This window comes from Xyrauchen texanus, chromosome 39, assembly GCF_025860055.1.
Source record: "Xyrauchen texanus isolate HMW12.3.18 chromosome 39, RBS_HiC_50CHRs, whole genome shotgun sequence".
NCBI lineage: Eukaryota > Metazoa > Chordata > Actinopteri > Cypriniformes > Catostomidae > Xyrauchen > Xyrauchen texanus.
Window position 1 is genome coordinate 1,376,529 of NC_068314.1, and position 23,164 is coordinate 1,399,692.

At 41.1% G+C, this 23,164-nt stretch overlaps 1 protein-coding gene across 4 annotated transcripts in view; it reads left to right on the forward strand.

The window, feature by feature from the left end:
• The window catches only part of LOC127632768 (transmembrane channel-like protein 6), a 48,006-nt gene that overhangs the window by 10,520 nt on the left and 14,322 nt on the right, over nt 1-23,164 (forward strand). For 2 of the 4 annotated variants that reach the window (XM_052111529.1, XM_052111528.1), the window contains exons 2-11: nt 14,037-14,169; nt 15,031-15,152; nt 15,256-15,387; nt 16,859-17,020; nt 17,205-17,313; nt 18,860-18,944; nt 19,498-19,761; nt 20,425-20,612; nt 20,737-20,881; nt 21,937-22,092. In XM_052111529.1, coding sequence (XP_051967489.1) covers nt 14,114-14,169; nt 15,031-15,152; nt 15,256-15,387; nt 16,859-17,020; nt 17,205-17,313; nt 18,860-18,944; nt 19,498-19,761; nt 20,425-20,612; nt 20,737-20,881; nt 21,937-22,092 — 1,419 coding nt within the window. In that variant the 5' untranslated portion in view covers nt 14,037-14,113. Of the gene's footprint in view, nt 1-13,865; nt 14,170-15,030; nt 15,153-15,255; nt 15,388-16,858; nt 17,021-17,204; nt 17,314-18,859; nt 18,945-19,497; nt 19,762-20,424; nt 20,613-20,736; nt 20,882-21,936; nt 22,093-23,164 lie in introns of those variants that run through there. The other 2 variants (XM_052111530.1, XM_052111527.1) reach the window with 2 other exon arrangements.

Here is a 23,164-nt window from a genome sequence, read left to right on the forward strand (position 1 = left end):
TAGTAACTTGCACTGTAGCTAACTACTTTTTGATAGTAACTACTTTTTGATACTATCTTATAGTGTAGCTAACTACTTTTTGATAGTAACTACTTTTTGATAGTAACTTGTAGTGTAGCTAACTACTTTTTGATAGTAAATACTTTTTGATAGTAACTTGTAGAGTTGCTAACTACTTTTTGATAGTAACTTGTGGAGTTCACAAATGCCAAGGTTAAATAAGGCCAGACTTTTTGGAATTAAACAGATTAGTTTAACTTCAACTAACTTTCAGTCTTTTGGCACATATGACCAATGTAGTAAACTACATTGGCGGCACGGTAGCATGCAGCAGCCACTCTGGATCCACAATGGTGCTATTTTTGTTAAAAAAGCCCGACTTTTGCAACACATGGACATCGGAGCAACCGGTGTTCGTGTCTACCATCGCCAGACACTACTGAAATATAAGACTCATGCAAAAACCAAGCTGCATGATGACCTGCAGGAGGCGCTACGCGTACTCGGCTTGCTGCGGAGACCAGGCCTCCAGCCCTCGGCGTCGCCTGATGCCGGTGGCCGGGAGAGGACGTCGTAAGCGGTGTCGCGAAAGCGGAAGTGCGGAAAGAGGGCGGGGTCCATGCTAGGCTAAAACAAACCCTAGCCGGCTGGCTCTCCCGCCTATCCTGCTCTCAAATGTTTGCTCCCTGGACAATAAACTGGACTATATCCGACTCCAGCAGGCTACGCAGCGTGAGTTTAGAGACTGCTGCGTCTTTGTTTTCACGGAGACGTGGCTCAGCGACAGAGTTCCGGATGCCGCCATTCAGCTAGACGGGCTCGCCTCGCTTCGTGCCGACAGAAATACAGCTCTCTGCGGTAAGACTCGCGGTGGTGGCTTGTGTGTTTACATCAACACGAATGGTGCAAGAACTCTATGCTAGTCTCTAGTTACTGTTCATCGCTGTTGGAGCTTGTGACTGTTAGATGCAGACCTTTTTATCTACCACGGAATTCACCACTGTTTGCATAACCGAGTTTACATTCCCCAGCACTAACGCTAAGGAAGCGCTCTGTGAACTGTATGGGGCTATGAGCGAACTGCAGAACGCTCACCCCGACGGAATGTTTATTGTCGCCGGAGATTTCAACCATGCAAATCGCAAGACAGTGCTCCCTAAATTCCATCAGTATGTGGACTTTGCAACGAGAGGGGCTAACGCTTGATCTTGTTTACACAAACATCCCAGGCGCTGCACGGGCGGAGCCCCGCCCCACCTCGCTACTCAGACCACATCTCTGTTATGTTAATTCCAGCATACAGACCGCTCATCAGACGCACAAAACCGCTTCAGAAGCAGGTGAAAACCTGGCCAGCAGGAGCCATCTCTGCTCTTCAGGACTGTTTTGAGTGTACTGACTGGCACATGTTCAGGGAGGCTGCAACATATGGCGATTCTACCAACTTGGAAGAATACACAGCATCAGTGACCAGCTACATCAGCAAGTGCATTGATGATGTCACTTTCTCCAAGACCATCACCACACGCTCCAACCAGAAGCCGTGGATGACTGCGGAGGTGCGCACGCTGCTGAGGTCCCGAGACTCCGCCTTCAGAGCAGGCGATAAGGCAGCCCTAAGAACAGCTAGGGCCAAACTGTCACGGGCAATCAGAGAGGCAAAGCCCGCACATGCCCAGAGAATCCACAGTCACTTCCAAGACAGCGGTGACACGCGGCGCATGTGGCAGGGCATCCAGGCCATCACCAACTACAGGACAACATCAGTTGCCTGTGACAAAGATGCCTCCCTTCCAGATGCGCTGAATGACTTCTACGCTCGGTTTGAAGTGCAGAACGACGTGATGGCGAGGAAGTCCACCCCTCCTCCCAACGACCAGGTGCTCTGTCTTACCACGGCAGATGTGAGGAAAACTCTACGTAGAGTCAACCCACGGAAGGCTGCTGGACCAGACAACATTCCTGGCAGAGTGCTCAGAGGATGTGCAGACCAGCTAGCAGATGTTCTTACCGACATCTTCAACATCTCTCTGAGCAGCGCCGTCGTTCCAACGTGCTTCAAGGCCACCACCATCATCCCCATGCCAAAGAAGTCTTCAGTGTCCTGCCTCAACAACTACCGTCCCGTCGCGACTTACACCCATCATCATGAAGTGCTTCGAGAGGCTCGTCATGAGGCAGATTAAGACCCAGCTGCCCCCTCACTAGACCCACTGCAGTTTGCGTGATCGTTCAAACCGCTCAACGGACGATGCCATCACCACAACCCACCATCTGGCCCTCACCCACCTAGACAATAAGGACTCATACGCTCGAATGCTGTTCATAGATTTCAGCTCAGCATTCAACACAATCATTCCCCAGCACCTGATTGGAAAGCTGAACCTGCTGGGCCTGGACACCTCCCTCTGCAACTGGATCCTGGACTTCCTGACTGGGAGACCTCAGTCAGTCCGGATCGGGAACAGCATCTCCACCACCACCACACTGAGCACTGGGGCCCCCAGGGCTGTGTGCTCAGTCCACTGCTGTTCACTCTGCTGACTCACGACTGTGCAGCAATGCACAGCTCGAATCACATCATCAAGTTCGCCGATGACACGACCGTGGTGGGTCTCATCAGCAAGAACGACGAGTCAGCATACAGAGAGGAGGTGCAGCGGCTGACGAACTGGTGTAGAGCCAACAACCTGTCCCTGAATGTCGACAAAACAAAAGAGATGGTTGTTGACTTTAGGAGAGCACAAGGTGAACACACTCCGCTGAACATCAACGGCTCCTCTGTGGAGATCGTCAAGAGCACCAAATTCCTTGGTGTTCACTTGGCGGAGAGCCTCACCTGGTCCCTCAACACCAGCTCTATCACCAAGAAAGCCCAGCAGCGTCTCTACTTTTTCGAAGGCTGAGGAAAGCACATCTCCCAACCTACATCCTCACTACATTCTATAGAGGGACTATTGAGAGCATCCTGAGCAGCTGCATCACTGCCTGGTTTGGGACTTGCACCGTTTCGGACCGCAAAGCCCTGCAGAGGATAGTGAGGACAGCTGAGAAGATCATTGGGGTCTCTCTTCCCTCCATCAAAGACATTTACAAAAAACACTGTATCCGCAAAGCAACCAGCATTGTGGACGACCCCACACACCCCTCACGCAAACTCTTTACCCTCCTCCCGTCTGGCAAGAGGTACCGAAGCATTCGGGCCCTCACGGCCAGACTGTGTAACAGCTTCTTCCCCAAGCCATCAGACTCCTCAATACTCAGAGACTGGTTTGACACACACGTGTCCTGAGTTGCACTTTAATAACTGTCACTTTATAACTGTCTGCTACCTCAATAACTGCTATGTGCATAGAACATTATCTCATAGTATGTTATGTTTACATTTTTAGAAACTGTCATCTTTTTGCACTACTGAGTACTGGTCGGCGCTGCACTGTCTATTGTCCTGTTCATTGTCAGTAATTTGTTGTACTGTCCTGTACTTTTTGCACATGTTTGCACGTGCACTTTATATAGGTATATGTAGGTTTTTTTATATAGGTATTTTATTTTGTTGTGTTGTCTCATGTGGTCCTGTGTTGGTCCTTTGTTGTTTTTATGTAGCACCATGGTCCTGGAGGAACGTTGTGTCGTTTTGCTGTGTACTGTACTAACTGTATATGGTTGAAACGACAATAAAAACCACTTGACTTGACTTGACTAGAGTTGCTAACTACTTTTTGATAGTAACTTGCACTGTAGCTAACTACTTTTTGATAGTAACTACTTTTTGATAGTAACTTGTAGTGTAGCTAAATACTTTTTGATAGTAACTTGTAGAGTAGCTAACTACTTTTTGATACTTTTTGATAGTAACTTGTATAGTAGCTAACTACTTTTCGATAGTAACTACTTTTTGATAGTAACTTGTAGTGTAGCTAAATACTTTTTGATAGTAACTTGTAGAGTAGCTAACTACTTTTTGATACTTTTTGATAGTAACTTGTATAGTAGCTAACTACTTTTTGATAGTAACTTGTAGTGTAACTAACTACTTTTTGATAGTAACTAATTTTTGATAGTAACTTGTAGAGTAGCTAACTACTTTTTGATAGTAACTACTTTTTGATAGTAACTTGTGGAGTAGCTAACTACTTTTTCAAAAGAGTAGCTTGACTGTAGCTTAGCTACTTTAAATGATGAGTAGCTTGTAGCTTGTCAAACTACAGTTTCAAAGTAGCTTCTCCAACACTGCTTGAAGGTGTTGTGAAGAGTTTCTAACACCGAGTTCAACTAGCAATTCAATCAACGCTGTGATACAGATAGTACATTACATTTACATTTATTCATGTGGCAGACACTTTTATCCAAAGCGACTTACAAAAGAGGAAAACATCAGCGAATCATCTTAAGGAGACATTTGTATGAAAAGTGCCATACTACAAAGTTTCCCTAGCATCAGGATAGCATTCAAAACAGATTTAAGTGCAACAAGAATTAATTTAATTCTTAGTGACGTTAAGTGCTCTTGGAAAAGATGTGTTTTTAGACGTTTTTTTGAAGACAGAGAGTGAGTCAGCTTCACGGATCTGAGAGATAGGAGGTCAACCAGTCAAGCACAGTTCCTCTTCTGCCCAGAGTAGAGAGGGTGGAGAGAAGGTTTTTATGCATCAAAGGCTTCAGAAAGGTCCAGCAGAATCAGAAAGGATGATCTGGATTCAGCTTTCGCCTGTCTCAGCGACTCATCCAGCAGTTTGTTCTGTGAGAGATAGGCGGAGATCTGATTGAAAACTGCCCTTTCAAGTGTTTTTGCCATGAATGGGATGAGAGAGACTGGTCTGTAGTCTTCTGTCTGTGTGGGGTTAGGTGCAGGTTTTTTCAGCAGTGGGGTTACTCAAGTCTGCTTAAATGTAGTGGGAAAAGTGCCTGCAAGAAGGGATGTGTTAATTATGTGTGTAAGTGCCGGTAGGATGGACGGAGAGATGGCCTGGAGAAGGTGTGATGGAATGGGGTCAAGGGAACAGGTTGTGGGGTGGTTGCAGTGGAGGAGTTTAGAGACCTCAGTGTCAGTTAAAGGAGAGAACATAGAGACAGAAGAGTTGCATACAGGAGCCAGGTGTTTGACAGGGTGTGGTGCTGTGAATGTATTGCTGATGGCTGTAACCTTATTAGTAAAAAATGTGGCGAAGATATCTGCTGTCAGTGATGTGGTGGAGGGGGAGGGCAGAGAAGTGTGTTAAATGTTCTAAACAAGCTGTGAGTGTTAGTGGTGCTGTTGATCTTGTTCTGGTAATATGAAGAGTATTCAGTTCAATGGCCTGGGGCTTGTCTTGGTGTATGTTGAAATCGCCAAGAACCACAAGTGGCCTACCATCCTCTGGCAAGCAGGACAGCAGGACATCCAACTCCTCAAGAAAGCTTGTCAGCTGACCTGGAGGGCGATAGATGACAACAACATGTATTATTGTGGGATGTATTGTAGTAACTGCATGGAATTCAAAAGATGTATTGTTACATAGTGAAGCCTGTGGTGAAAAAGTCACTTTATTATGAATGAGCAAACCTGTTCCTCCACCCCTACCGGTATGACGAGGGGTGTGAGAGAAGAAGTGATTGGATAGAGCAGCAGGTGTTGCTGTATCCTCAGCACATATCCATGTCTCCGTCAGTGCCAGGATGCTGAGGGTGGACTGTGTGGCAAAGGCTGGAATGAATGCAGCTTTGTTCACTGCAGACTGGCAGATAGTTTGTGCACATAACAAATGTTAAGAAATAGTGCTGTCGAAGCAAAATTCATTTAATGGTACAATTTATTTAAAATTTTTTTAATGCATATTATAACCCTTTTTGAATAAAGCATAGTTCATGAGAAGCGAGTCAATTCACGCAAACGCTGCTAAAGTCACATGCATTGACCGTTGGGAAACAGATGGTGGGAGACATTATGCTGATACCTGCGGCAAGCATTTGATCAATGTTGTACAGCAGTAGAACACGAGAGAGAGAGAGAGCTCTGGACTTTATAACTTGGTTGCAGTGCAAGACCGCTGCCATTTGTATATCTGCCTTGAGTTGTGGTATGAATGTTGCGAGGCAAGTGTGAGTGTGAGGCGATCATCTGTGTTCAGAGGCTATTACCGGGTCCTTGAATAATGTATAACGGGCCAGTAAAGGCAGCCGGTGGAGTTTTGGTGCCCCTATAGGGAGTTGGTGCCCTACGCAGACTGCGTAATATGCATATAGGGAGCACAGCGGCGGTATTGATTACCGGCTAACGGAAACCCTGCTGCTGTCTCCAAGGTTCTGTCTCCGTGTCTCTGGTTGAAAGTGGGACTTTGCTGGAACCCTGCAGGTAATCCACACTAACCCATTTAATTCCACTGGTTACAATTGTGACCGGGGTCTAAAAAGAGGTTGTGATGTATTTTGCACAGAATTGTAAATGACACTGCAGATAATTAGCATGAGTGGTGCAAATAGTCACACGACCAGAGCCATTTAATTCCACTGTGCTCCGGCATCAATTATGTCTGTCAAAACTCCATAAAAAGAAGTCATAATACTCTTAAAACTGCCATATTTTGTACATAATTTAAATTGAGTTGTGTTGAGTTCATTTTCTGTAGCTCATCTCTGTTGGTGTTGTAGGATTTGTGTGGATGTCTGAAAAATGCATCTGGATTAAGCAGATTTTGTCCACTCATGCTTATAAAGATGTTGCAATTAATCGCGATAAAAAAAAAAAAAAGTGATTAATCAGGATTCAATATTTGTTATCATTGTCAGCCCTAGTAAACAATAAATCACTTATAGCCTTGAGGTAATGTGTAAGCAACTTTATTAGTGCATAATGCAAACGAGGTACACTAAATTAACACAGTGTATCAACTATATTTTCAACTATATTCTTCTTTCTTCTCTTGTAGACTTATTTAATTTTCTTTATTTTCAAACTACATAGTTTAATATCTTCAAAGCCTAACTTTATAGTATTTGTTCACCTTGTTTCTGGCTTTTTTTTGACTGATTTTGCCAGTGATTTTTAGGTGTTCGCCTCATTAACATAATCACTTGACGGTCTTGAGTTAATGCCATGAAACACTGAAAATACACTTCTAGCTGGCTTGAAATGATCACTGGCTATGGTCAGGAACATGCCACCAAGGCAGAGAGCATGGAGTGCACTTCATATACAGTATTCACAGCGCTTCACTTTTTACACATTTTGTTCCTTGTTCCAAAATGAATTAAATTCATTATTTTCCTCAAAATTATACAAACAATACCCCATAATGACAACGTGAAAGAAGTTTGTTTGAAAAAAATTAGATGTTCCTACAACTTGACACCTGTGGTAAATTCAGTTGACTGGACCTGATTTGGAAGGACACACACCTGTCTATATAAGGTCCCACAGTTAAAGGTGCGTCAGAGCACAAACCAAGCCATGAAGTGAAGGGAATTGTCTGTAGACCTCCGAGACAGGATTGTATGGAGGCTAGGGTTGTGCCGATGGACGATATCATCGTCCATTGTTATGGTTGACCAACATCACGATGTAGAGCCACCATCGTGATGCCACGCCCCCTTTTGCGAGTCTTGCTAGTGTGACTCACTAATCCTAGTCTCTTCTATAGTTAACCTAAAAACTTTGCAGGGATTGCTCTGTAAATTAAACTGAGAATATAACTAATGCATATATGCTATTTTAAATACTGTAGGTATATGCCAGAGACGTGACGTGTGAGTCTGTGAAAATACCGTGTCAGGCAGGCTACACAAATATTGATCTTGACATTGTTAGCTTCTTGTCTTTTTTTACATGTCTTACACTGTACATTTAGATTAAAATATGTTATGTTGTAGGCTACAAGAAAATAGCCTTTATTAATTAATTATTAGTAGTTGTAGTGTCTCAGAAAATCTTGCTCATTGTCACATAGCTCTTGTATACACTGAAGCGGCAGTTTAAGATAAACCCAGACCAGCGAACGTCAAATAACTTTTGTCTGGTTAATACTTTTAAAGAAAAATTTCCTTGGCCATAAATCCATAATGTCAAATCAAATGAAAGAAACAAGGTGAATATGAACAACACACATTTATTAAAACATAGAAGAACAACAAATAAAGAACTAGAAAACGGGAACAACACTCAGACCAAACTCGGCATTAACATTTCACTTATAATTAGCAGCACAATTAACTTCAGCACAGGCTACAAAATAAATGATGTTATTGAAATATTGTAAAGTGGTCATATGAACTACACAAATGAACGTTTAAAAAATAATATGCAAAATCGAATAGCTCCGCAACGGATGGCGAAAAATGCGTAAAGAAGTCTAATATCTTTCACCATAGACTATGTTTAAATTTCGATGTTTCTGGCCAGAAATACCAACATATTCACTTTATCTGGTTTTTATAAGCTGCGGATTGGAGTAACTACACTACCCGCTGTGCTGAAGACCCGCTCTGATGGAGTACTGGTAGCACACAGATATTTCCGTGCTAATCTTGCCATGAACGGAAACCTTTTGTCGTTCGTTTCCACCAAGTCAGCGGGTCCTCTTCCCCATCATTGGCCATTTCCTGCAGGTACATGGTCATTTCTGCCTCGACCTATTGCTCATCAGTGAGTAAAATAACAAAATTATAGTTTTTAAGTGGAAAATAGTATTTATGTAACGAGATATATTAAAATAAAAAGTGCACAACTCTTCTTAAGTGAAAGCTAAAAAAAAAAAATGCTTCACGTGTCGTGCAACCTACTGATAAAGCGCCGACGAGTCATTAGTTGGGTTAGTAAAATAACGAATTTATAATTTTTCATATAATTTTTAAAAATTATATGAAATTATATAACCCCCCCACCGCCAACTCAAACGTTTTATCTTACTGACTGGTATTTTAAAAATGACTCGTAACTGAGAAAAGCCCTAATATTTAGTTATGTAATACAATTCAGACCTTTATAATGTGACTCAAGTGTCCAAACACTTCTTGAGGTGACTGTATACCTGAAACAGAAGTGTACAGATGTGGGAGATCACTGATTGAACTCATCAACTGAGTTTGTGGTGGACAGATAATGTGATTTCCACAGAAGAGGAAGCTTTAAACACACATGAAGAGTGAGTGTAGATTGTGTTGTGATGGTGTCTCAGAGGGTTTGACATTTGGATCCCATTTCACCACAAACTGCTGCTGATGATGTCATGTGTTGTTCAATGCCAGGAAAACGATCAGGTAACTCCACACCAGAGCATGTGAGCATAGCGGAGCGTGAGCGTAGCGGGGAGCGGAGCGGTAATACTTCCTCCTGAGCGGAGAGCGCCTTTCTGAAGATTCCGCTCCGCTCGCTCCGTCCGCTCAGCGCAGCTCGCTCTACCCGGAATGCCCTATTGTGATTTGCTAGTTCGAGAATCGGTGAATTAGCTAAAGCAATAGTGGGTTGGTTATGGAGTTCAAATATTGTTTTAAGGCATAAATGCACAGTAAAAATCACAGTTAAGAACGAGCAGGGAGGAGAAATTGAAAGGGAGTGTGGAGAGACTGTGAGAGTTAGCAAAGATTCATATTGGAATATAAAGCATCACATTGCCAGAAAGCAGGAGGATGTGCTACGCAAACATGGTAGTGCAGCAAAAGGTGAGCTATAGCCTATACCATTCGAAAATAAATTAATAGATCAATGGGTAAGGTAGACTGTTGTACTGAGCCCCTCTCATGACATGCAGACAAAAATATATTGTAATATACAATTAACATTTCGTTCCCAACTTCCCATGAATTAAGAATTCGTTCTCTCATTTAGGGTGGCCACGAATTAAATTTGTTTCTACAAATTCTTAAATCGTTCGCTGGTTTAGTAAATCGTGGCCATGTTGAACTAATTCGTAGGCTACTCTCGTTTTATTAAAACAAGGAAACAAATTATTACAACGTGGTCACGATTTACTAAACCATGGATCGAAATATTATATTGTTACTTTTGTACGATTTAAATAAAATTAGGAAATTAATTATTAAAACATGCTGACGTCAGGTTGGAACGAATTGTTAATTCGTTATGCAATCATCATATCAGTGCAACTAAAAATAACCTATAGCCAACTCACAATAGGAATTAGCCTACATAATTGTAGTTGATGTAGCCTATTTTTAAGTTGAAATTAGACAGAAGTTATTGAACCACTTGTTAAATTTAAATTAAAAAAAAAACTGACCCGAATAATTAGGTAGGCCTATAATTTAGATGTAGGCCTAGGCAACAGAAAATGTACTGTACGCTATTATAATGTACGCCAATTAGTTTTTACAGAAAAAACTGCTACCAATCAAAGGGAGATAAATAATTTTTTTCCTCTCCTGTGTCCCCAGACTCCCCAGTTCTGAGCGCGTGTTTTCCGCCGCTGGATTACTGTCCCGGGCACACCACATGAGCCTGAAACCTAATACTTTGTCCAAGCTAATGTTTCTAAAAGTAAATTCTAAAGTGATGTAAAGATTGAAACGTTTTTAAATAGACCGCAATTACCCGCAGTTATATTTAAACTTTAGAACGCGCGTTTCTTTTACTAATGCCAGTAAATCATCCAGGTGTGCTTTGATAAGAGGTTGTTAAGTGCATTTCACCTGTGTGTGCTTTTATGAGCATGATAGTCCAGATGTGTTTTGTGAAGTTCTACATGCATTTCATCTTGTTTGTGTGTGCGTGCATTTTAATATGCCTGTTTTGCAACTGCAGTTATGTTCACGGAAATAAAATAACGAATATCAAATATACCTTTTCAGTTATTGCATTTAATAGGCAAGTTTGCCAAAGGGCTAGACATGTTTTAAAATTAAGTTAATTTAATGCATTTAAATGAATAAAAAGTACAGACTTTTATTCAGAATCACCCCGAAATAAATTCTATTTACAATCCTAGCTACTGTAATTTATACATGTATTCCAGATATTCATTACAAAGTACAAACAGAAAGCAAGTAGCCTACAGAGACATTTGATGTCTGAGTGGGATCTGAGCGTTATTTGTTTTACCGGTGTGCGTGAGCGATTCATCAGTGGAGCGTTCGCTTGGGACGCGAGCGACTGAGTGGAGTGCACGCGCATAGAGCGGAATATTGAGCTGAGTGTCACACTGCTCCGCTTCGCTCACATGCTCTGCTCCACACACACACACACACACACACACACACACACACACACACACACACACACACTCACAGACTCACAGACACACACACACACACACACTCACAGACACACACACACACTCACAGACTCACAGACACACACACACTCACAGACAGACACACACACACACACACACACACTCACAGACTCACACACACACTCACACTCACAGACACACACACACACTCACACTCACAGACTCACAGACACACACACACACACACACACTCACAGACACACACACACACACACACACACTCACAGACTCACAGACACACACACACTCACAGACACACACACACACACTCACACTCACAGACACACACACACACACACACACACACACTCACAGACTCAGAGACACACACACACACACACTCACACTCACAGACTCAGACACACACACATACATACACACAGACACATACACACTCTCACACACACACACCCACATACATACACACACACATACACATTCTCACACACACACACACAGACACATACATACATACACACACACAGACACACTCATAAACATACAGACTCACACACACACATACAGACACACACACACACTCTCTCTCTCTCTCTCTCTCTACTTCTCCTTTATCTTTGTAGATGTGCTGTTGGCACACATGTTCAGAATCAACCACTTTCAAACCCCCCTCCTTTATAACACAGTGTATTTCATTTAAAAGCATTCATTGGGACTGTATGGAGGACCAAATTAAACTGTCAAATGAATATGTCCCCCCAAAATGCAAATTCTCTCTTCATTTATTTACCCATATGCTTTTCAAGCTCCAAAAAGCACATAAAGGTAATCCATATGACTGGAATGCTTGACTTCCATTACCCACTTCGTAAGTGTGTCACTGGAACACACATTTATTAGGGATGTAACGATATCAAAATCTCACGGTACGATACAATTTCGATATTGACCTCACGGTACGATATTTATTGCGATATTGTGGAAAAGCTCACGGTATTGTTAAATAGCTCACGATAGTGTTTGTGATGATAATAGCGAAAAAATACTGACATTTATTCTGCTTTTGCCAGTCAACAGGCAATTTATTGTTGTATTTATGGATCATGACAACATAAAACGCTGATCACATAGTGCTTTTAAAGTGCAAGTTGTAGTCAGGAACATCAATATTCTGTATAGTAATATTTGGTTGCATAACTGATTCTTCTGTGCAATGTTCAAGTTAAGAAGCAACTAGAACAATTGTAAACAATAGGGAATTCCCTTTAAGTGCAAACAAAGATCAAGTTAAGTCAGGTTTATGCGCAACGCAAATAAAAACAGCCTTTTAAAACTGGTATTTAGGAACATAACTTAAACTTAAATAAAATAGTCAGTCAAAAAGCCTTTTAAAAAATATCGCTGTCGGCCCTGCTGGCTTGCTGTGAGCTTGTGTGGACAGCGTGCAGCCCTATTGGCTTAACAACGGTTGTTGTGACGACGCAGCGCAAAGGATCATGGTCTATGTAGTTAACAATGATTTGTTCCGCGGGACTGTGTTTAATCCTCTTGCTTTTTGACGGACACCTGTCCTTTTAATATTGTAACCCAACCACGACGATATCGAGACACGTTTACCACCGCGATAGCGCGATATCGTCAATATCGTTACATCCCTAACATTTATTAAAGAAAAGGAGGAACGAGTCCAAATTAATTTGTGCGGTAATCAACATTATGATACAAATGCAGTCGATGAGATTAACTTGTGTTAAAACTGCAATATTTGATCCCAATACCATTTAAAGTATAAAATCATGAATTATACTTTCATTCTGGAACCCTGCTTCAAACTGTACATGTTTTATATTTTCCACTAGATGGCGCCATTTTCCTCATGTATAGCCTATGGAGCAAATACAAGCTTTTCCCCTATTCTCTGTTTACTCTATTACAGAGACCTGCAGGACAACGGAATACATGATGCAGATACAAGTGTGTGTGTGTGTGTGTGTGTGTGTGTGTGTGTGTTGGTATGGATGTCAGTGTGTGTTTTGTATGTGTGTATTGAGAAATGTGTGTGTGTGTGGCATTATATAAACAAACTGGCATTTAAAGGGTTAGAATCCTGAAAATAAATGACTATTTATTAGTTATGATCAGGGCCGATGTTGGTTAAAAAACGTAAAAAAGTGGAAAATAATATTAATATATAATATTATTATGGCAGTTTTTTGACGCAAATATTTTTGTCCTTTAAAGACCTCCGAGCAACTTTTTTAAATTGACGCACAATGGTAAATCATTAAATCTGTTACATAAATAGCTATTGAACTGAATAGTTTGGGCCCTGTTGTCACTTTTGAAATGAATATTTTCATAAAGTTATAAGATCTGCAGTGTAATTACCAGCATTAGCTGAGTAATGAAGTGCACTCATGTGTAAGTGAAATGGACATTATAAATGAATAATACCCACATGAATCCATTGAGAATCAAATCGTGAAATCTCCATCAATACCAGCCCTGTCTTGTTTTGGTGCGTGTGATGCAACAACATGTGGCCGGATGAGTTTGATTGGACAAACAGTCTTTCAGATCAAAACGAAGTGTTCTCTCCTCCCTTTTTAAAAGTAGGTCCAAAGTACACAAGTCTTATTTTCCTAAACCACATGTATGATTAAACGGCTCTTTGCAGTCAGCATTGTTCTCGTGAGCGTTCTCTTGTGAAGTGCCGTCTGGGACCCCTTCAGATTGCCATAACACTGTGTGTGTGTGTCAGTGTGTGTATTACAGGCACTCTCCAACACGAGACAGTTTAAAACACACTCACATTCTTGTGTGTGTGTGTGTGTGTGTGCGTGTGTGTGTCAGGTGTTCAGCAGCAGAATGACGGGCGGCGGGATTAGGCAGGAGTTTTCTCAGGTGTGTTGGTGATTCCAGCGGGACTCATGGCCTCTAGAGTCAGTTTCGACTCTGATCTGCACCTCATGATCACTGATCTGGAGTAAGACACTTTTCTTTCACATACTCTTAACTCTGTAATCATGCTACCCTGTTTGTCTGTGGAACCTCTCCTGACACTCCTGTGTGTGTATCAAAGCTCTGGGTGTGTTCTGTGTGTGTGTTTATTTACTCTGTTGAATTGAGGAAGTATCTGTCCTTTGACTTTAATGTGTGTGTCTGATGGTCTCATATGTACTGTACTCCGTGAGGAAGAGAAGTTCATCCTTCAGTGCAGGGAACACAGTCTGTCTGTCTGTCTGAACTGGATGGATGAATTTAGCTGATATTTTTCTACTAAATAGTGCATAGGGTCACTCTCTGGGTGTCCTGTCCTGTGTGTAAAGGCACAGTGATGGTAATTATCTGGAGGTGTGTCGGACAAATGGAACCAGAATTTAGCTGCTCTCTTCTGGATTTCAGTGAGGAGAGGGAACCGGCCCGGTTCTGCTCTACAGCCCAGATTCGGGGCACTTCTGTGAACTCCCAGGATGTTTTTACAGAATTCTAGGTGGAAAATTTCAACAGGGCTCTCTGTCTGACTGTCTGTCTGTCTGACTGTCTATCTCTCTCTTTGTCTGTCTTTGACTGTCTCTCTGTTTATCTGTCTGTGTCTCTCTTTGTCTGTCTGTTTATATCAGTATTCATGTGCACAATCAGTCTTTCTGTCTGTGATTTGTCATTCAGTATGATGTCATAACTAACTCAAAGACAAGCAATATGGAAATGATGTTTGTAGCAGCCCATTGTTTTGAGCTCTGAGTGTGTTCAGGGGCTTTTGGTGTTGTTTTATATGGTCCTGTTTTAACAGATAAAAAGTGAATATATTTATATGATGTGATTGTTCATTTTGTGTGTGTTTCAGGAGTGCAGATGATGAAGATGTGGTTCATGATTCGTTCAGTCAGCTCATTAAAGAACAGAGTCGTGACCTTCACACTGATGTCATGGAGATGACCCCACTGGACCTGCAGGAGGAGAGCAGAGGTCCGAATTGTGCTTTTGTACTCCACAGAAGAAAGTAATGCGAGTTTAGAACGACATTAGGGTGAGTGAATGATGACAGTGTTCATGTATATTTTGTGTTCAGATGATGTGGGGTTTCTGGATGCCCCAGTGTACCACCGGTCTGACGAGCTGCAGCAAACGGACGCTCTGATTGGAGAACGCTGGTCATCTGACACGCTCAAAGTCCTCTCGTCCATGCCCAGCCGTACCATCGGTCAGTGTGTCTTCAGTGTCTTCAGTGTCAGTTCATCCAATATAAATGGGAATGAGCAGCTCTTCACATATTTATCATTAATGTTCCTATCTCTGACTTCCTGTACGTCTCGTATCTTTATGAAACATCTGCACTTCTGCTTTACCACAGAGATGCTCATTTGAGTTCTTTCATCATCACTCTTAATGAAGCTCTCGTTCATGAAGTTATTAAAGCATTACTTTTGTCTGTTTCTCCTAAAGTGTCTTATGAGACACAAATGAACAATTATTGATTTACAGCGAGGCCCTAATTTACTAAAGGTTTGTGTGTATAAAAGCACGTGGAAATGTTTTTAATGTTTGTATTATATTGTTTTTCAACACATTTTATTATTAATAACTGAATCATGCTCAAACACAATCATCAAAAAAAGGAAAAGTAAATAAATAACTTAAATAGAAAAAATATATATAAATAAATTAGGTACAATTCTCTTCTTATTTGTTTGTGCAAGCATGCATAAATATATATGTACACATATGCCTATCCTATGGATTCATATTTCCAAATAACCTCGGATTAGTCGGCTTATATTTGCTTCCTTTCTTCCAATAAATGTTCTTGTTTTCTTTTGCTGTAATTGATGAATTCCAGATGTTACTGTATATTTCATTCAGCTAAGCAAACTTAATAGTTTCTCTTAATGAATATGCATTTTAATACGTACACTCTTAAAATAACTATTTATGAGAATTTTTGCATTTTTTCCAACAAAAAGTATTTAAACATTCACGATAAATTTGCTTGAGTTAAGAAGTAAAATGATTTATTGAGATATTGTTAGAGAAGTCCATCATCATTTAGGAACATTTGTGCTTATAACAAGTCATCTTAGTTTTTACTTTAAGGTTGTTTAGATGTTTGTAACAGAAAATAAGACGGACATGTTTCCCAGCGTGCCCCTGCATGTGCAAAATAAAGGCCGGTGTCTTTATAAACAGATTCAATTGCAACAAGGTATTCATTTATCAAGCCTGAAATCATGTCAGAAATGCTGAATAATAAATGATGTTATGAGTAATGATTTCATATAATCACAAGTATACATTTAAAATAAATACCCTATCTTCCTTAAATAAAAAAGTCACATTAAATGTTATTTAACGAGAGACTTAAGTGAGCGGCACGGCACATTTGCTACAATTATCACTCGCAAAATCCTCCTTTGTCCATGTGCTGAATTATTCTATAGATAAATCACCCACAAGCAACTGCGTGTTTGGGATCTGAGTACATCAAGAGAATAGAGCTGCAGTGAATGTGGATGGCATTGATCGGATGAGTTCATATTCAGTGTTTGGGATCTGAGTACATCCGAGCACAGTTTGAGACATTGTTGAGATCTCTTGTAAAGACACATCTTCAACTGCTCTCGTTATTGTCTAGGAGAAACAACTCTCTCTCTCTCTCTCTCTCTCTGTGTGTGCAGGTCGCAGTCGCGGGGCGATCATCTCTCAGTATTATAACCGCACGATGGAGCTGCGCAGACGCAATCAGAGCAGACCGTCTGTCCAGCCCTTCACGCGGTCTGCGCGGCCCAGCATCCTCGGTTACCGCGTGGAAACTGATGGAGCGGATTTCGATGAAGGAGGTAAAAACACTAAACCTTTTGAGCTGCCTACATAGACAGCATTGTTTGGGCATCATTGGTGCATTCCAAATCGGCTGCTTTTTGGGTATTACAGGTGCGCAAATGTGCTTCCAAAAAGTTTTTTCTTTCATTGCATGCGCACCTGGTTCAGTGATTTTGTGTGTTTGTGTATGTGTGTGTGTAGAGAATAAGAGGGAGCGTCTGGTGAATAATTTGCAGAATCTGTCCGTGAGTGATCGTGTTCGTATGTTGAGGGCAATGCCTCTGAGTCTGCTGGAGAAGAAAGAGCTCAGGTAAACACTCACACACAATATGACCGTGCCACAGCTGCTTTTGTGACCGTGTCCCAGTGATTCAAGTTGTGCTACAAAACATCACACGCACAATAAACATTTGAGTTTTATTTCCATTGTGATGTATTTCCTGGCTGAATATAAAAACAAACATGGCACAATCAGTGCGGTCTGATTCACAAACAAATGACTCTTATGAACTAGTTCTTTAAAGAGTCACAAACTCATGAGGATTTGTTTGAATCACTCAAAGAATCGTTCTTCAGAGCGGTTCCTGAATGAACATGTCTTACTGAGTTAAAGATACACATTCACAAAAGAGTTTTGAAGTAATGAATGATCATTATTAAAATGATACTTTTTAGTCTGTAGTCAGGATCAGTGTTGGGCTCAAAAAAAGTCTCTATATGTGTGTGTCTGTATGTGTGTGTCTCTTGTGTGTGTGTGTGTGTCTCTTGTGTGTGTGTGTGTCTATGTGTGTGTGCGTGCGTACATGTGCGTGCGTGCGTGCATGCGTGCGTCTGTATTTGTGTGTGTATGTCTCTGTGTGTGTGTGCGTGTGCGTGCGTGTGTGTGTCTCTGTATGTGTGTGTGTGTGCGTGTGTGTCTGTATTTGTGTGTGTGTCTCTGTATATGTGTGTGCGTGTGTGTGTGTGTGCGTGTGTGTGTATGTGTGTGCGTGTGTCTGTATTTGTGTGTTTGTGTGTGTGTCTCTGTATGTGTGTGTGTGTCTGCCTGTGTGTGTGTGTGTGTCTGCCTGTGTGTGTGTGTCTGTATGTGTCTCTGTATGTGTGTGTGTGTCTGCCTGTGTGTGTGTGTGTGTGTTCTGTATGTGTATATGTGTGCGTGTGTGTGTTCGTGTGTGCGCATGTGTCTGCCTGTGTGTGTGTGTGTGCGTGCGTGCTTGTGTGTGTCTCTGTATGTGTGTGTCTGCCTGTGTGTGTGTGTCTGTATGTGTATATGTGTGCGTGTGTGCACGCGTGTGTCTGCCTGTGTGTGTGTGTGTCTCTGTATGTGTATGTGTGTGCGTGTGTGTCTGTATCTGTGTGTGTGTCTCTGTATGTGTGTGTGCGTTTGTCTGTGTCTGTATGTGTGTGCGTGTGTCTGTATGTGTGTGCGTGTGTCTGTATTTGTGTGTGTATGTGTGTCTCTGTATGTGTGTGTCTGTGTGCGTGTGTGTGTGTGCGTGCGTGCGTGCGTGCGCGTGGGTGCGTGTGTCTGTATTTGTGTGTGTGTGTGTGTGTCTCTGTATGTGTGTGTCTGCGTGCGTGTGTGTGTGTGTGTGCGTGCGTGCGTGTGTGTGTGTGTGTGTCTGTATTTGTGTGTGTGTGTGTGTGTCTCTGTATGTGTGTGTCTGCGTGCGTGCGTGTGCGTGTGTGTGTGCGTGCGTGCGTGCGTGCGCGTGCGTGCGTGTGTGTGTGTGTGTGTGTGTGTGTCTGTATTTGTGTGTGTGTGTGTGTGTCTCTGTATGTGTGTGTCTGCGTGCGTGCGTGTGTGGTGCGTGCGCGTGCGTGCGTGCGTGCGTGCGTGCGTGTGTGTGTTTCAGGCTGTTGGTGTTGAATAAAGCTGAACACTCGTTCTCTCAGAGTCAACTCCCCTGCTGCAGTCAACTCAAGTATTACATCATCATTGTGAGTCCAGAACATGCATTATGACATCACTGTGAGCCCCTAATGGGTAAAAGCAGAATGCCACAATTCATATTTTTGAAAGCAAATAATATAAACAGTATGTACATTTTCTGTGTGCATTAAATACCTGAAAGACCTGCTATACATGTCATAATGAGCACAATACAGTACAACCAGAGCAGCATCTCTTGACTCATGCGGTCAGACGGACAAAATTGAAGATGTTTTACTGTAGATGTGTGTGCGCGCGTGTACAGTCATGTAGATCCGAGTGTTAACTGCAGTTAGTGTGTGAGTGTCAGATGCACTTTAACTGTATTACTAAAGCACACAGAATATACAGCAGGTGACGGATGAGCAGAGTCTACAATGAGAAACAGAATAAAATAAGTTCTATATTAAGTCAAATAACAACAGTGCAAATACAGTAAACACGTTTGTAGAGTAACAGTCCAGTCAAGCCAATGTAATGATGAACATAAGGCTGTAAAGGCCAGATAGCATTCGACTTGAAACGGTCTAATCCCCGACTCTTTGTCTGTCTGTCTCTCAGGCAGTGAGACACGGCTGGTACAGCTGGTTATCCTTCCTGTCGTCTCTTCAGTTGTGGCAGACGGCTCTGAAGCGTGTCGGCGGTCGGTTCGGGACAGGCGTTCTCTCATATTTCGTCTTTCTCAGAACTCTCCTCTTCTTCAACATCTTTCTGTTCCTCATCATGGGTTTGTTTCTGGTGGTTCCTCAAGCTGTGAGTCATCCGGATCAGGACCAGAACACCTCCGTCAGGAGCACATGGGGTCTGGAGGTGCTCACAGGAGCCGTAAGTATTGAACCTGATTATCCAGCAGTCAGTCTTTTATTGATTGTAGTCTCACAGACTGTATGCAAATGTGCATTTAGAAATGTCCTTTAAACACACAGTTAATTCATAATGAACAATTAAAATTGCTTAAATACATATTACTTTATTTAAACACTTGTAGTGTTTTCTTTTTTACTTATTATTAATATACACTATTTTACTACACTTTTTATTTTCTGTTGACTATTTTTAACAGATATCTCTATTTTATCTCATTTTATAATATAATAATATTTATCCTCTTAATATTTGAAGGCAGTCTATTTTCAATCTCTAGTTGTATTTTTTTATTGTTTATTTTGTATTTCAAATTTTTCTTTGGAGATTATATTTGTATTATTTTATTTTTCTATATGTTATGTATTTTATATTTAATTGTATTAACTTATTTCACTTTTACTACTTTTATTCTCTTTAAATTCATTGCTTTATTTAAGTACTTATTAAATGCTAATTATTTAAATAATTGCAATTCAGATCATTTTGTTTGATTCAGATGGATTAAAAATGGATTAAACTGATTCATTATGAAGTGTTCATGAATCTCTGTCTGCCTGCCTGTCTGCCTGTCTGTCTGCCTGTCTGTCTGCCTGCCTGTCTGTCTGTCTGTCTGTCTGTCAGGGTTATTTCTCGCACTCTCTGCTGTATTACGGTTACTATAGTAATTACACACTTCAGTCGGAGCGCAGCTGCACTGAATCCGTGAACAGGACGTCCTGTACTTCTGCTCTGTCATATAACATGCCTCTGGTTTACTTCTTCACCATCGGTGTGGCGTTCTTCATCACCTGCATCATCCTCGTGTACAGGTGAGTCTTCCTCAGCTGCTCAATCAAGCATTGAAGGATTTGAGAAAGCCCATGAAATGTTTTGTTAAATTCTGAATGACAGAAGGCACACAGATTAAACTACTGATGAGTTTGTGTCTTCCAGCATGTCCAAGACATTTGGTCAGAGTTTCCGTATCAATAAGTCTAAAGGAGTTTTGGCCATTAAAGTTTTCAGCTGTTGGGACTTTAAAGTCAGTAAGAAATCTTCAGTCAGACTCCAGCGGGACAACATCGGCACACAGCTCAAAGTAAGAACACGCATGTACATGTGTATGTAATATATTCATGATGATGTACGATGATATCGGAACATTTGCTGCTGTTTGGGGGCCAATAACTGTGCAGTAGTGTTTACTCTTTTAGCTTTACTTGATATACAGCCAGTCATATACAGTTTATATAAACCTTTACAATATGGCTGTACTTGTAAACAATAGTTAAAGCATGAGCAATCAACCAACAATGACTATATTTACAGCATGTGCTAATCTTATTAGCAAAATGAATAAAAGCTGATTTTAGTTCATGCTAACTAATGTAGTTAACTTATGTTAATGAATACAATCTTATTGTAAAGTGTTACCAGATACATTTAGGTAAATATTGTGTAAATAATACAGTTAATTTCAGTGTGTACAGTATGTGTACAGTTAGGGTATATGTATATATGTATGTTCATTGTATACATTTCATTTGTTATCAGAATTGCTATTAACCATTGAAAAATCCATATTAGTCAACCACTTTTACCTGATTACACATGTTTATATACAGTTGAGTGGAGAAGTTTTCACCCCCTTTCAGAATTTATACAAATATAGGAGATTAAAGAGCATCATTTTTATTAAAGACTGTCCTTCAGAAACCCGGTGACAGATAATGAGATAACGTACAATCAGCCGGTTGTCATCACAAAATAAACCCGACAGGATGATCAGAACCCCGATGTGAAGCGGACACTCTTGAATCATCCTGAAGGGGTTTATTCTGTTATAACAACCATCTGACTGTACATTATCCTGCTTATTACACGACTACTAACCTAATAAATAAACACATGAACATAAAGTATTGACTGAGTTGAAATAATTTTATTATCTTACTTGTAGAGAGAGATATGTGAAGCAGGAGAGACGGCTCTCTGATATGTGGATGTGCGATTGTTACTGAGAAATATCACAACACTAGATGGTGCCATTGACCAATCAGAATCCAGCAATTCATTTTCTTGAGCATTAACGATTTGAAAGAGGATGTTCTTTTACCTGTGTGTGTGTGTGTGTGTGTGTGTGTGTCTGTGTAGGAGCTGGTGGCTGAGGTGAACCGTCAGGAGTTGAAGTTTTCTGTCCTCCAGCGATTATTCCGGCTGTTTATTCACATGTTGGCGTGGCTCATGTGTTTGGGCAGCACGCTGGCATGTGTGCTTGCTGTGTATTACTTCTCTGAACACATGCTTAAGGTACGAGACACACTAAACATCATTAATATACTGTCTTTCCTCTCCAGGGTCGGGCGCTATGATGGCATATACTAGACCAATAGTGGATTTTGCCGATACTGATAAATAAGATGGTGGAAAAGGCTGATGACCGATTAATCGGCTGATTTAATGCTAAGATCCCAGATGCTTATTTGTTGTGCCACCAAAATCCCAATAATAACCAGAAAAAAATTAAGATTTGGTGAATAATGTGGGACATTTCATTATAAACAATCCTGAAATGCAGCGGGGACTTTTATTTTGAAATGTCTGTTCTTCCAGCTCTCACAAACACAGATAAGGGAAACAAAACATGCTCTCTTACAACCATCAACAATGTGATACATTATAAAGTTAAGATTATCATTCGGGCTAATAAAAACTGTACGAGCAGTAATTCATCAACAGTAGATCATCAGCGACAGTTTGTCAATTGTCAATAAGAAGATTTTGCATTAGTAGTATTGAAGTAGTCCATATACAGTGATAATGACGAGTCATGGATCAGTGCTCTATATCTAAATATTCACCAAATGAAGTTTTTGTTGCCATGATGGGTTTTGGCCACAGAGGAACATGGAGGAACTAAAAACTATGGGCAACTATTTTTGCAGATAACTGATTGTTACAAAATGCAGCTATCAGCACCAATGAATCGGTAAAACCAATATATAACTAGTTTACACTGATCAGCCACAGCATTAAAACCACCTGCCTAATATTGGGTAGGTCCTCCTCGTAGAGGTCTGCACGGGCCTTAAAATGAAACTCAAACCTGTACTTGAGAATGTGTGTCCCATCACTACCCGAATGATACCGTCAGATTGTAAGACCGAACCGGAAATCACTTACTATCTAATTTCTTCTCCTAGCAAGAACTGTTGCAGTAGGCTTTATTTACGTTAGCATATAGGCAACGTTCGTAACAGTATTGAAACCGTAAACATACACAGATTTAAGAAGGCACGGCAAAATAATTTGAAGTTCTTTATCACTTGACATGGTGTTTAAAATGTGCCAGTCCTGAGCGAGATGCTGAAGATAAAGCGAG